Source organism: Panthera tigris, chromosome C2, assembly GCF_018350195.1.
Source record: "Panthera tigris isolate Pti1 chromosome C2, P.tigris_Pti1_mat1.1, whole genome shotgun sequence".
NCBI classification, from domain to species: domain Eukaryota; kingdom Metazoa; phylum Chordata; class Mammalia; order Carnivora; family Felidae; genus Panthera; species Panthera tigris.
In genome coordinates this window covers 5,695,313-5,709,466 of record NC_056668.1, presented here as the reverse complement: position 1 = coordinate 5,709,466, position 14,154 = coordinate 5,695,313, and the positions used below count along the sequence as shown (strand labels likewise).

The 14,154-nt window shown below is 44.4% G+C and overlaps 1 protein-coding gene across 1 annotated transcript in view; it reads right to left on the bottom strand.

Annotated features, from left to right (window-relative positions):
- The window catches only part of DSCAM (DS cell adhesion molecule), a 763,813-nt gene that overhangs the window by 31,613 nt on the left and 718,046 nt on the right, over positions 1–14,154 (bottom strand). Inside the window, exons 28-29 of the mRNA XM_042956621.1 lie at positions 13,524–13,700; positions 2,585–2,615 (exon numbers count right to left, since the gene is read on the bottom strand). Coding sequence (XP_042812555.1) covers positions 2,585–2,615; positions 13,524–13,700 — 208 coding nt within the window. The remainder of the gene's footprint in view (positions 1–2,584; positions 2,616–13,523; positions 13,701–14,154) is intronic.

Sequence of the window (14,154 nt, the reverse complement as noted above, 5' to 3'; positions counted from 1 at the left end):
GGCTAGTCTTATCTCTTAGAAGTCTGGTATTTTTCTTTAATTTTTTTTTTTTTTGCCTAATCACAAAAAAAGGAAACTTCTTTCTATCTGGCCAGGGTAGGTGAAGTCTCTCTTCTCTCTCTCTCTGTGGGGCGATTTGCTTGGGTGAAATAGATGAGTGTCCAGAAGCACGAAGCCCAGTGATGGGAGATGACACCCTGTGGGAGACACCCCAGCACCAGCTTATAGGTATCTGTCCTACAGTCACATATGCCTTTCTGGCCCTAGGACAGCTAATCCCACTAAAGTACACAGATACTTTTTTTGTGGAACATGGTCAGATAATACATTATCTTCATAAGATCACATAATGATGGAGCTGGGAGCGATTTCAAATTGTTATTTCTAGATGAGGAGAGTAGGGTAGATAACTTGCCCAAGATCACAAACCAGCCGGTGGTAACACGGGGCTACAGCATAGGCCTGTGGTTCGTGTCCTTCTGCACCAGCTGGCTCAGTCCTCAACTTCCCATGCAAGCAGCGGTGAAGATCCAAGACAGGACCTCAGTAGCTTCCTCTGTACCAATGGCTAGGACTTGCCTGGATTTTCCAGACTACATTCTCAACATGGTTGGCCCTCAGATCTCCAGGTAGATGACAACACATTTGTTGCTTGGCCCCACTAACTTGCCAAACTCAGACTGAACTGATTAAAAGCGCTGCTTTTGCTTCTAAATAAATCCCATAAAACCCTGCCTATTTGAGGAGCTTGGAAATTCTCTTCCTTTTCAATCACTGTACCCTTGGGAGGAAAACCCCCTCAACCACCTTCAGTGGGAGTAACTGGTAGTTTTGACGTTCCTAATTTCATGTTGGCAACTGTCAACCTCAAATACCACTATTCATGCCTGCTTTCCTCAACAGGTGGTTTTTCAACCACCATGCTTGGCCTATGAATGAAGAAGATGCTTTTTGATGTCTTGCTTGGAGCTAATAAGAAGGGGGAAGGATGCATTCTAGGACCTCAGAAAAGCTGATACCATCGCATTCCAACCAAACAAATGTTGAGCATGTCAGAAGTCACAGGTTCCAGTGTCATGGGATTCAGACAGAGGCATGACTCTGTCTGGTTTTTTGTTTTCCAGATGTTCTGCCAGATTTGCTCTGCACAAGTACATATGTGTCTGGATGCCTTCCATGTGACCACAAGAATGTCCCAGACTTGCTTAGCAAACAAGTACACGCTTTCATTAGAGCATGAAGTCATGGCATTTCATATAGGTTCGCATCACCTCTGTTGGCAAATGGCAACCATGTTTATTTATTTGCTCACGCCAAGTATTTCCGAGTAAGCCTGAGTCCTCCATATCTTTACCTACAGTTCACATGGTTTTAAAACACAGTATGGCCAGGGCGCCTGGGTGGCTCAGTCGGTTGAATGTCTGACTGTTGGTTTCAGCTCAGGTCATGATCCCAGGGTCGTGGGATCGAGCCCCGTGTCTGGCTCCTTGCTGAGGGGGAAGCCTGCTTGAGATTCTCTCTCTTTCCCTCCGCTCCTCTCCCCCACTCGTGTGCTCTCTCTCTCTCTAAAATAAAAATTAAAAACCAAAACTAAAACACAGCATGGCCAAACAGACATATCTGTGGAACATGTAATCCATGGGCCAATGGTAGTCAATCTCTTAGGTCTTCAAAGATATTAGTAATATGGGCTATTGGTTCTTTGTGAATAACAAAAAAGTACCAATTTTATATGCAAAGATGGTGAAGGAAGTAAAATCCACCTATGGTGAGGTGGGGAGTAGGAGAGACCCCATACCCCATCCTCTTTTTCTCCTACAGTAAATATCCTAAAATGGCAACACCATTGGGATCCCTGACATTGTTATTATCTGATTTCCAGACTCTGGTTATCCTTTTTCACTTTTGGTTCAATCATTATAATATAAAAGACTTAAATGCAAATACTGGGGTGTCTTCTACAGGGGTGAACATTCACTTACTCATTCAACTACCACTAGTCATTCATCAACTAGTCATTCATCGTACTTCTAATATGAGATTGATGTATGAGGCTATGACCTCAAGACCAGATGTTGACTAGATATTTGCAGAAGTTGGTGATTGGTGCTCTAGTGGAGTGGTGCTCAAGGAGCCATGGGAGCTGACGGCAAGAAGGATCCTTCTTGACCATCCCAATTCCTTGGAAGCACACATCACATTTCCTTTTTTGGTTTTCTTTCCCCTTGGTTAACTCTGTTAGGAAGAAGCCTCAGCCTCAAAGGTGGTATATTTGGGTGAAAGCAAAACCAAAGCCATTTACTTCTCATGTGCCTTTTTATTCCCAGTATAACGGGAAACATTCCACTGGTTCAGTCTGGTCAACAGGAAAACTACCTATGCCGTGTATAAAAGTACTATAATATTTGATATCTACATGTCTCCTGTTAGGCATAACATGGATATTTTGGTACACAGAATGGACTCTATATGTCAGAAACAAAATGTGCCACCAATTTCAGACAATTATTTTAAAAACCGTTAAAGCAACTTGGAAATCATTATTTTGAACTTGATATCTGAGAATGCTAGGTTTTGTTCTTACCTCATGAGCATTTCAGCCAAACTCTTTGCATCTGGGGAAAGAAAGTTAATATTAGTACATGATAAATAACTCATTGGCATTCACTTAGGCATTTATGACAAATTTTCTACAGAATCAGATGACAATAGCCATTTAAAAATGTAATTGTATATATATCACTACTAATAACCAAAAGTTTAATGGCTTCCTTATTTCTTCTACATGACAGATTATATATATAGTATGTTATATATATATAATATATATTACAAAAATATATATATTACAGAAAGTATAACACTCTGGGGCCATAAAAATTCTCAGACACCTGCTAAAGGTCTTTTTACGGTGAATTTATTTGCCACATTTTGAAAACCCAATTTTATTTTCAGTAGTCAGAAAACTAAGTTTGAAAATAATTTATGTAGCAAAAATTCTATTCTTTTTGTATCAAAATACCAAAATTTGAAAACTTATGACACCACAGATCACTTTAAAGAGGCATTATTATAGAGCTGTGAGTCCTTAGATTGATCAAATAATTGTATAAATGGCATATCACTACATCTAGAAACTCAGATGTTTATTTCAAACTCCAAAGTAAAAATTTTCTTTATTTTTTTGTCCCTGAGGACATTGCTTGCCAAGACCTGGTTCCCACTCCTGACAAAAGCAATTCTGCCTAAAGATGATGTAGAAAAAAAATATTCTACATTTTTGGTGGCATTGCTTTGAAATTCTCATTTCTCTTAAAATATAATTTGTTTTTCTTTTTACACATTTTGTCCTGGCAAAAATGAGTGTTTCCCTTCTTAGAACACAAAAACCTTCTTCGTGCTTTATTATTTTTTTTCATTGCTTTCTATAACGTCTTGATGTTAAATGTAGCGTTCAATGAACAGAACTTTCCGGAAATGGATGCAGCTATGTGACTGGCTGTATAGTGGAGAAAATACATATGTTGGAACACTTTTATCTCATCTTTTATCTTTTGGGGGCTGACATTTAAGTGCAATCACCGTCACGTTGGGAAGGAGCATGGCATTACCAAGGGGCGTGGACAGTCACAGGGGTAACCACACGTGGGCTGGCACCCCCGGAAATCAAAGCTCAGTTCTTAAAGTCAGCTATGCCAGTTCCCACTGGAAACCTCACAAGGGGACCCTGGTTTTATGCACAGATGGGTTCATTCTGGAAAAGGAAGCAGCTCCAGCTCCCTTCTACTCTTGCCCATATGGTGAAGCCAAGAAAGCAAAACAGCATTTAACTTCCTAGTTCGTGTCTTTCTCTGCAGAGACCAAGCAAATATGAGTTTCTTCTCTTCCTGAATGACTTAACACTTGCAAAGTCAATATATATATAATGTCAGAAGTGTGGGATTAATGAGCTCTATGTAACAGCCAAGCAGTGGCTAGCTCAACAGTGTAAAAGAGAAGGGGAAATTTCAAGGAGTATGCTTTGTACTTCAGCTCATGACTGGAAGGTAACTCAGTCTCAAACGTCTTCGGACTGGACCGGGTGTCCTTGTTTTGCTCATCATCATCATTTTCTTTCTGTTCCTGAAGTCAGTGCAGTTTTCTGTCCCATGACTTTTTCATACCCATGTGCAAGGAATTGCAGCATCCGGCCAAGTGGGAACAGAGCTCCCCTCAAATACCGACAAGCTCTGACTGCAAGTTCCCCTCATCTAAAATTAGCAGGCATCTTCGCTGGGGTTCAGCTGGTCCACAGCTGCAGGTGCCGTGAGGCATTTTGGCCCACGCTTCCCTGTGCTTATCATCTTAGAGCAGATCCATTTCTCTTTCTGCCTAGCTGCTATGTCCTCCTCCTGATTTCATCTGAAATTGTGAGAAAAACGACATTAACTGAAATTCACTTCTTGTGTGAGTTCACCTTTGAGAACCGCTGGTGGAGTTTTATGCCCAGTGATGGGGTCTGGACAGCACAGGTGGCAGCAGCGAATGTCCATGAATGTCTTCTGGGAGCGGGCATGGGGTGGGCTGCAGTCATAACGGAGCACTAGGCATCTGCATTGTGCCAGTCTCTGCCTGGGGACTATGATGCCCTCCTTCAGAAACCAGGAAACTGAGACCCAGAACATGTTCAGTAATTCGTGGCAGCTGAGCAGGAATCCATAACCAATGTCATAACCACACTTATTTTCCATCACTATCCTTCAGGTTCTTTATGCAGAGAGCGGGATCTGTGTCATATCCTAAGGGACGCACAGAGGAAGAGACACCTAGTGTCAGCTGACTGAGGGGGATGGTAAGCTGGGGGACATGAGGTGAGGCCGTTCAAGGCAGATTTGGGATCAAGTTTGAGAGAGATGTCGGGGCTGAGTTGGGGTTCAGGGTCTTCTTCATGTAGGTGTAGGGACAGTGCAAAGAGATGACAAAACTTTTGTTTAGTGGTGAGGAGAGAATCTGGGACAAATGAAGAACGTTTTTAAAATCATGAAATCATAGAATCTTAAGAGCATTAAAGACTCTCCAAGTCAGTCCCCCAGTAGATGTTTGCCTCCCTCCCACAGTATCTTGGGCAGATGTTAAAATGTGCCCGGCCACTAGGTGCTCCAGAGAGGGGTCGATGCTGTCACTGCTTGTACAGCGCCCTACCTCCTGCTCTCAGTTCTGACCCACTGTCTAGTTTGTTGATCTGTCACTCTCAACATGGCCCCAGGGGACCTTTATTTTTCCCTATCTTCTCAGTTCGAATCTCATTACTCATCTGCAGCCCACTCCCTGGCCTTGCCACCTTCAGTGTCGCCGGTCTTCTAAGCGACATCCACCCAAAGGGTGATGGATTGGGAACACACCCCCTTACGGTGTCACACCTGTGCTTTGAAACACACCAAGGGACCTTCCTGCCAGCAGGACTCAGCGCAGAGCAAGAACCTTCGCACGCTGATGCTAAGCTGTTTTCCCTGCCCTGTTGCCCCTTGCATCTGGCCTCCAGCACTCTCTCTGAGGCTCTCCCTCTTGCATTCACCGTAGACGCCATGACTTGGTCTGCAGACCCCATGACTTGGCTCCTGTAAGGCGTCCTCTGTCGTAGCACCACATGCAGATGTGACTTGCCCTGTGCACCCTCCCAAGCCCCCCAGGTGGAGTTGGTGCTTTGTTTTTCTGGACTTCATGCACCTCTGCACCACGGCCAATGCAGCCTTTGCCGCCTTCACACGGTGGCTTCCTGTTCTCCATGTGCTGAGTCATTTTCCTCTCCGGGCTCAGCCCAGTCCCTGCTAGACGGTGCGTCCACACAAGCTTTCCCTGAGGATACGCTTAATTGTGGGAAACATCTTCCTGCTCTTGTGTTGAACTCCCTTGATGTAATTTCTGCCTGGATACAATGACGACACCTGGAGCCATTCCATTCAAAAGCCATGTGAATATCTCCGTGCAGCTGCGTGCCATCTGTCTCTTTTCCAAGCTGAAGTTTCTCATTTCCTCAATCCCTCCTCAGATGGCATGATTTCTACGTAATCCTCTACCTGGGACTCTCCTCTGTGAAAGACCTGTGCTTTCTTATTGTCGTTTATTAAGTGAGGCAGAGCACAGAAACTGCTTATGTTTTGATATTCTCTTTATCACACACCCGTGAGAACACAATGCTCATTATGTGTGTTGCAAATGAATGTTTACAACTTACAGAGAAGACTTTACAATTCTCCCCACTACATTTTATCTCTTTGGTTCCAGCCTTTCAAAATCTCTTAACATTTGGATTCTTCCCGTTAATACACTAGCTTTCTCTCTGGGAGAGTTGCCACATCAAAAATGGGCTCAGCCTGCCCTTGTATCAGCCAGAGCCTGGTACTCCCTTATGCCCTGTCCAAATGCAAATGGGGTTTGTCTGGGCCTCGGCTGATCCTCATAATTTCTGATTGCTCACAAACCCTCCTTTCTACAACCTGCTTTATTTCAGTCTATAATTTCTAGAATTTGTTGTTTTTGCAAAGAGGTATGGAGTAGGACTATTTTCCAACACCTCTAATTTCGATGGTTCAAAGATTATTCACAAATATTTGGGGATTATGTCTGGAAATTTTTGTCCAGAATCCCAAGACATCATCCTTTGGGGTCTAAGGACCAGTGCCACGTGATACCCTTCCTAATATTTCCAGTGGGAAAAAAAATCTTTCCTTTCAGTGTATTTTCATAGCATTTACTGGTGTCCACGGTATGTGGCTGATGATTCAGAATTTGTGTAATAGTTTGTTGTAAACATGGCTTCCTCCTTGTCAGCAAGAGATCAGAACTATTATTTTATGCAATATCCCCTCTTTTGCCCCCATAATACTAGAATATAGTAGATTTTGAAAGAAAAAATCAATTTAAATAATCAGGGGCTCTGATTACTTTCTCAAGCACCTTCTATCCTCCCTTCCTCCCTCCCTTCCTTCCTTCCTTCCTTCCTTCCCTCCCCTTTTTTCTCTCCCAGTCTTTCTTTCCCTCCCTGCCTCTCCCCTCCTATCCCCTTTCCTGTTCCCTCTCCCTCTTTCCGTCCTTTCCTTCCTTTTTTATAATTCTTGTTCCACGTTTTATGGTTTGAATAGCACTCCTCCTGGTGTACATCAAAGCGAAGCAGACGCTGAGTCGTTCTTTCTACCTGCCATCTGTTAACATGAGAACATCATCTCAAGCCTTGTTCTCTTGCTAAACAGCTTCTTGTGTTGCCTGTCACATTTCCCCCCCACAAATTTCAGCTCAATCTGAGATTTAGACTTTGTGACACCTTGCCTAAAGCCCTTTGCTACTCCTACATATCTATCCTTGGCTCTGTGTTTCCCTCTTACTCTTTTGGGTTGGGGCACGGAGAAATATGAAATATCATCAGGATGGTCTAATGATACTGAAACACAGAAGAAAGGGGCTCTAAAAAATACGATTTGGTAACACTCTGAACGTGCAAAGAAGGCTAGCAAATGGTAGCTGGAAGGAGAATTTGGTGATCAGAAGGTAACTGGTCATCTGCCTTCAGGAGAGCATTTGGAAGGTGGGGGTGGAAGTGAGACCGTGAGGATTCAGGAGCTAGTGAGAGGTGATGCGTCTGAGTATAGAATCCCCTTTCAATAATCCAGTGAGGAAAAGCAGTAGAGAGAAGGGCATCAGGTAGAAGATGTGCAAACAAGAAAGAACATATATTTTTAAATATATGGGAAGCCAGAAAGATAGTGAACATAGAGATAGAAAATGGACAAGTGAAATATTTTCAATGGGAAAAAATAAAATTATAAAGTAGCTGTTGATTCTGTGTTAATGTATCTTTCTGACCTCAGGCTTCACTGATAACTCTTTCAAAGCCAATAATATTGATGCCAAGAAATTTCATGGCAAGACAGCCGGGGTTACGCAGCGGCGATCTGGGCGCTCTCACTAGCTCGGTCCTGATACGTGATTTTGGACAAGTTCCTTTGTCATGTCGGCAAAACAGGGCATAATGACGTCAAGCTTATACTTAAGCTGTTTGCACCGCTGTGGAGAGACTAATACAAGGCAGTTACAGAGGAGGAGGAAGGCAAAAAGTGGAAAATATGAGTCCTCTGTTGATGCATGCACGATTCAGTTGGCTCTTGGGAAGAAGCGCCCCCGCTAGGTTACGAATATCACGGCGTGGTCTCGCCCAGTTCCCCTGTTCTTTTTGCAGACCACTGTTCCCACCGTGGGTCCGTGTGCTGCACGGAGGTTCTCATCCACTGGACAACACCATGAACGGTGAGTCAGGAGGGTTCACGGCGAGCATCAAGTGTGGCAGCTGTGCCCAGGGAGAGTCTGAGCTGCCTCCTGGTTTGTGTGCCCAGATGTTTTCTTATAGAGGAGAAATCCCACCCATAGCTACATGACCACACTTCTCATTTGTGAAGTTCTAGTTCGGCAAAATGGGACAAGCTCAGGTTCATGCTTCCGTGGGACAGTCCCTTGCACACACCCTCAAAGGCAAAAAACCAGCTTGGGAGCATCAGATTTTACCCAGCTTTACTATCTATCAAAAGTTCTTACTTGCAGGCTCCCTCACAACAATCTCCGCCCTTCTGTGGCATTGAAATGGGTCTCATAAAGTAGCTATTTTTGTAAGGGCTATGAGCCTGCATTTATGTTTTTACCAGATGACGAACAGGACTTCCAACCCTTGGCATGCTATGAAAGCTGACACAAAAGTCATGGCTAACTAAATATCCAAAAAAACAAAGCCATATATACTTGCAATCTGAGAAAACTGCAAGTACAAACATGGACCAAGTAGACCACCCAGGCGGGGCACAGCTCCGGGGCTGAGGCTACTGTCTCTCTCCTGACCGCCCCCTCTCTGTCCCTCACTCCACGGGCTGCCCTTGGCTTGGCCCTGCCGCCATACCAACGTTCCTTTGCTCCCCACTCTCTGATACAGAGGCCTCTTTTTACTCAATTCTCCTGTGGCAAATTTGGTGTTTTGAAAGAATAGTTTTATTAAGAAATTAAGGTGAAAAAAAGAAAAAAAAGAAAGGAAGGAAGGAAGCTAGGAAGGAAGGAAGGAAGGAAGGAAGGAAGGGGAGGGAGGAAGGGAGGAAGGGAGGAAGGGAGGAAGGGAGGAAGGGAGGAAGGGAGGAAGGAAAGTAGGTAGGAAGCAAGCAAAGCATAGGAATAAAGTTTCAGAGCACATGCTTCTGATCCTAAATAAACTGCAATTTGGGCATTTATTAGCTTGGTGATGACGTCTCTTTACTGCTCTTCCTTTAGATTATTAAAATTCAAGCTGACTTTTGTTCTTACAAAGGAGGAGAGTTCGAGCTCATTTGCAGAACAGATGAATGGAATGTCAGACCTCAGAAAATGATGACAATTCCTCATGCCCAACCCACCCCCCACCTTAAACTGTGCCCGTGTAGAACCATGAGGCCAGATTCTCTCTGGGAATGGCCTTCTGGAACTGATCTGTTTTTATAATATTAACCCATTTTAAAGCATGCTTAAAATAACTACGCTTCTGTTCAAAGGAAGAAAGGCATTTTGCCACAGAAGCATGGTCAAATTTGATATCCATTGTTTTTTTTTTTTTTTTAATCTACAGCTTATTTGAAGTCCCAGAAGTAGCTCTTAGACTTGGCCTGTGAGTTGACCCTCACTGGCCGGTGTCAACATAACTTTGCACCTTTTTGGGTAGACTCACACTAAAGGAGGTTTTTAGTGATATGGAGTCGATTACTTGATGTGGGAATCGCATTTTTACAAGGTTAGGGCTTCTGGGATCATGGGCCCAGCCAGGAATTTGTTCTGTAATCTTGCACATGGAAAGACTTAGAAGTGGAAAAAAAATTAGGGTATGATTACATGCAAAAATGTGGCTTCTGGACTCCTGGATAAGGTTACAGGTTTTTAAAAAATGTAGCACTTGTAGACAATTTAGACTTAGGAGGTCGCTATGCTCTAAAATTGGGAAAGTTCTCAGGTAAGAAAAAATATAGGTTGGCTCAATTGCTTGTATCCCATCTCCCTCCTTCCCATCCTTCTTTCCTCCCTCCCTCCCTCCCTTCCCTCCCTCCATCTCCTTTCCTTCCCTTCCCTTCCCTGCCCTTTCCTTTCCTTCCTTCACTTTTACATAAAGAACATTATGTTATATTCACCTAACTAGGTTGCTTGTCTACATGGTAAAGCATTCTTTGCTTATAAACTTTTAGTAGTTTCTAAAAATCAAACAAGGTCAACAATATGGAGGTGACCCTAAATAGTAACCCCCTAGAGTGTTCATTAGACCACAATATTTTTCTGTAATCTATATTTTATTTCCAGTTTTGATCTCGATTGGTGGTTGCTCAAGCAACATCGAGGTATTATTAGAAGTGCCCTTATTTGGGGGCAGTAAAAATATTTTATGAAGCAAGTCTTCTGTTGAATCTGTGAATATATCTGAACTCACTCTAGTCCAGGCACAGGACCTGTGCCTTATGTGGGTCAGGTTGTAAGTGGGCGATTCTACTAATGAGCTCTGTTTAATAGGTAGGCACCTACTACTTTAAGCTCTGGCTATAGTTTTCCTCTATGACTGAACTGGAAACATTTCATGTCATTAATTAATATTTCAGGAGCCCTGCCGGGCTGAAAGACAGATATTTTGGGGACAAGACCTGGCCTTTCACTAACAACTGCCCACCCCCTCCCCTATAACCCATGACACTTACTCTGTCCTTTTATGCTACACTTTTCACAGTTATAGGCAGATGTCTGTCTCTTGTAAGCCTTTACTCGCTGCCACTAGGGTGTCAGCTTCTACGGTTCTGGGATGGGGTTCTAGTCATCTTTTTTCCATCTGGGACCTGGGCAAACCCTTGTGATCAAACGGAAGTAGTTAAAAAGAACATTTTACGTTGGTTTGAAAAGCAGTTACACCCAGCACGTGGTAGATAATGGTTCAAGAATGGTTTGTTGAATTCGATTTCCTTCTGTGCGTCCACATTAAAACTTGCCGTGACGGAGCAGGTAGAATTGGGTGCCCAAGCCCTCTGCGTTCTTGCTGCCCTCTTGTCTGACTCTGGATCAGGAAGGCTTTACGAAGCGTGTACAAAATGCAAGATTGCAGTGACTTTTGTATCACGGCAGTCTACTTCTCTGAAACTCCTGTCTTCTCGGCATCTTGCATAAACACAGCCTCTTTGCCACGGCACTTATCTTCTTCCTGCTGAAACCTTTGTGTTGGCTCTGTTTTTTTCTCAGGCATAAAGAAAACAAAACCGTTCCCGGGTAGTGAAAGGCTCTCTCATGTGATGCATTGCTTTCTCTACCAAGATCCACCACAAAACACTGGTGTCTAGAGGTAGAGACGCCAACAATAAAAATGCCAGTCCCTGGATATTTTCTGGCAGGAGCCCTTGCAAAGCAATTACTAAATTACAAGGCACTGTTAAGAAGGAAAATAAAGGAAGCATGGGCCTGCCATCAGTCCGGCCCCATGCTTTGGGAAGAGTCAGCAGCGTCCTTAACATCTTTGGAGACTGGGGTGCTTAAATTACAAGCAGCATAGGGTAAATTGAACTGGGCAAGAAGGAGAACGCAATGGGGCCAGGGGAGAGCAGAACGATAAATTTGGCAGAGGGTCGTAGAATGCTGGGAAGGAGTGCCTTCATGTTTAATGCATTTGCTGCGGAACCCTCGTGGTCAAATAGAAATGACTAATCCAAAAATTTTACTGTGGGTCTTATGAGATGTGCCATGACCAATTCATAGCCTTCGAAATGCAGCTAGCTGGATTTGGCTGTCGAAACGCGACAAGGACAGACCTTTGCCGGTCTGTCAGTTACTGACTCCTCGATAACATTGTCCCCAAAGTCCAGAATGTGGGATTCTGTTTTCTGTGACAGGGTTATGGAAACATCCTTTCGGTATCTTAGTGAGGAGCGCTTGTGAAAAGAATCCAACACAGCTCCCTTTATCCTGGATTTCTCCAAATGTTAAGCAATACGTTGCTCTTAGCGAGCTCTTAGATGGCCTCCCGGTCTCTCCCCAGTTGGGATTCATTGCTCCCTCTTTTGTGCTTACGTAGGATTTGTTTGAAGCCCGATTTTAGCATTCGTGACATTTTTGTTCTTTTCCTGGTAGATGCTCATATGTCTGCCTCCTACGCTAAACCCAAAGTTCAGAAGGCTCTTTGTCTTCATCTTGATACATCAAGGCATCAAGCACAGTGCTTGGGATGTGGGGTTTACTAAGGTAAGCCTGCAAAATTAAGTCAGTGGTTAACGCCATTTAGAAAAGATATTTCCATGAGATCGACGGTTCCTCTGAAATTTTATGGGGCTACAGGAGATTTAAGTGGAAGGGTTATTAATGTGTACCCATGGAGTGCAACGTATTTCAGATATTTTAATTTGTCGGCAAGGTGGAAGCAACTTGAGGGGAAAACGTGTTAGGGTCACATAAAGAGGGATGCTTTGCATAAGCGCAGACTGGAGAAAATATTACCACATTCTGCTGCTCTAACTGGATTATGGTCAACTGGAGCGCTTACGGAAGAGGTCAACGTTTTCCGTGCGCATCAGCGCTGTCTGGGGATGTCACAGATACGTACTGGGGACGGTGCTACTTGTTCCACAGACGTGTCTTTGAGGAGCATGCAGGAGGCTGCGTGACATCACTCCACCCTGGACTGACATTAAAACGAGAACATCGTGTCCCCGCATTTTATATAAAAAAAAGTGGCCGGCTTACATACGCTGACAGGTGAAAAGCCAAGGACTCAGATGCTCTTCTTGTAGGGGGTAGCATGTTTGAAAGGGCTCGCTGTCCTCACACCGCAGGGCAAGGGCAAGGACGGGCCCTCGGCCAGAAGCTGGAAATAGCTTCATCACCAGGACCTCCCGGAGAGGGACAGAGTAATAATGGGACCAGCCTGCTAACAATGGCTCTCGTCTGGCCTAGGCTCTTGTTTTCCATGGCTTTTTTGTTTTGTTTTGTTTTGTTTTTTTGTTTTTTTAGTTAGAGTGAAACTCTTACACTGGGCTTCAGCTCAAATTTCTAATTTGGGAGTGTGTGTCTTCTGCCTCACAATGCTTTACCACAAGCCCTCAATTTCCGCTTCCCAGCAATAAAACAGTTCTCACTGCCACAGCACATGCGATAGGGCTTTTTGAAAAGGAAGCCATAATTGACGGCATCGTTGGAATGGGCTGAGAATGAAAGCAAGCAGAGTTGCAAAACCCATGAGAAAATATATATATATATATATATATATATATATTTTTTTTTTTTTTTTTTTTTTTTTTTTTTTGGCCTCCTGATGTCTAGGATTTAGGAGACCGGGGTGTGGCTGACCCTTGCTCAGTTTCTGATCGTGCGAGTGGTGACACGTGTGCAGCTTTCCTCCAAGGCTCTGCGGTCCTGCTGAAGGCACGTCACAGAGTCAGGCAGCTGGGGGACCTTCGCCGGGTTGCTGCCAGGCTGGCTGTCCAGCGACGATGCGTGCGGGTGACCGCGGGGCCTCCACTCACCTCTCAGCCTCTTCAGCCTCTGCTCCCGCCGCCTCCTCCGCACCACCAGCAGGAGCACAAACAGAAGCAAGATCCCCACCAGGATACAGGAGATGGTCACCAGCATCTTGAGCCCCTCATTGGTCGTCAGCCCTTCTTCGCTTTGGACAACCGACTTAGTGAGTGGAGGGATTGTACCTGAAAGCAGGGCCATGGTGTTAGATGGCTATTAATGAAGACAGCATGGAGGAGGTTTTAGGGATGACGGTTACAAGAGGCGCGCTGTGTGATCCAGGGGTGTCCAGGGTGATGAGAGATGAGAGGAACTCTTTATCTAGGTCCTTGCTGATTTGTTTACTTTCTCACGCCCCTCCTCTGCCCCACTTTCAACTTATGCGGCAGCACATCAGCTAGGGATCTGCACAAAGGGTGAAGCGCGTTTCTTTGAAAGGGACTTCATTTTGCAACGTACTGCTGGGCGCACGCCCTTGAAGACCACACTGTCCAGGCGAGGGGCTTTAAAAAGCCACATGCATCTACCTGGAATTGTCACCCTCAGGGCAACTGACGGAGGCTGTTTGAAAAGCTGCACATCAAAGAAGGAACAATAGGTCTGGCAAGTGGACAGGAGTCTGAAGGGAGACTGTACCAG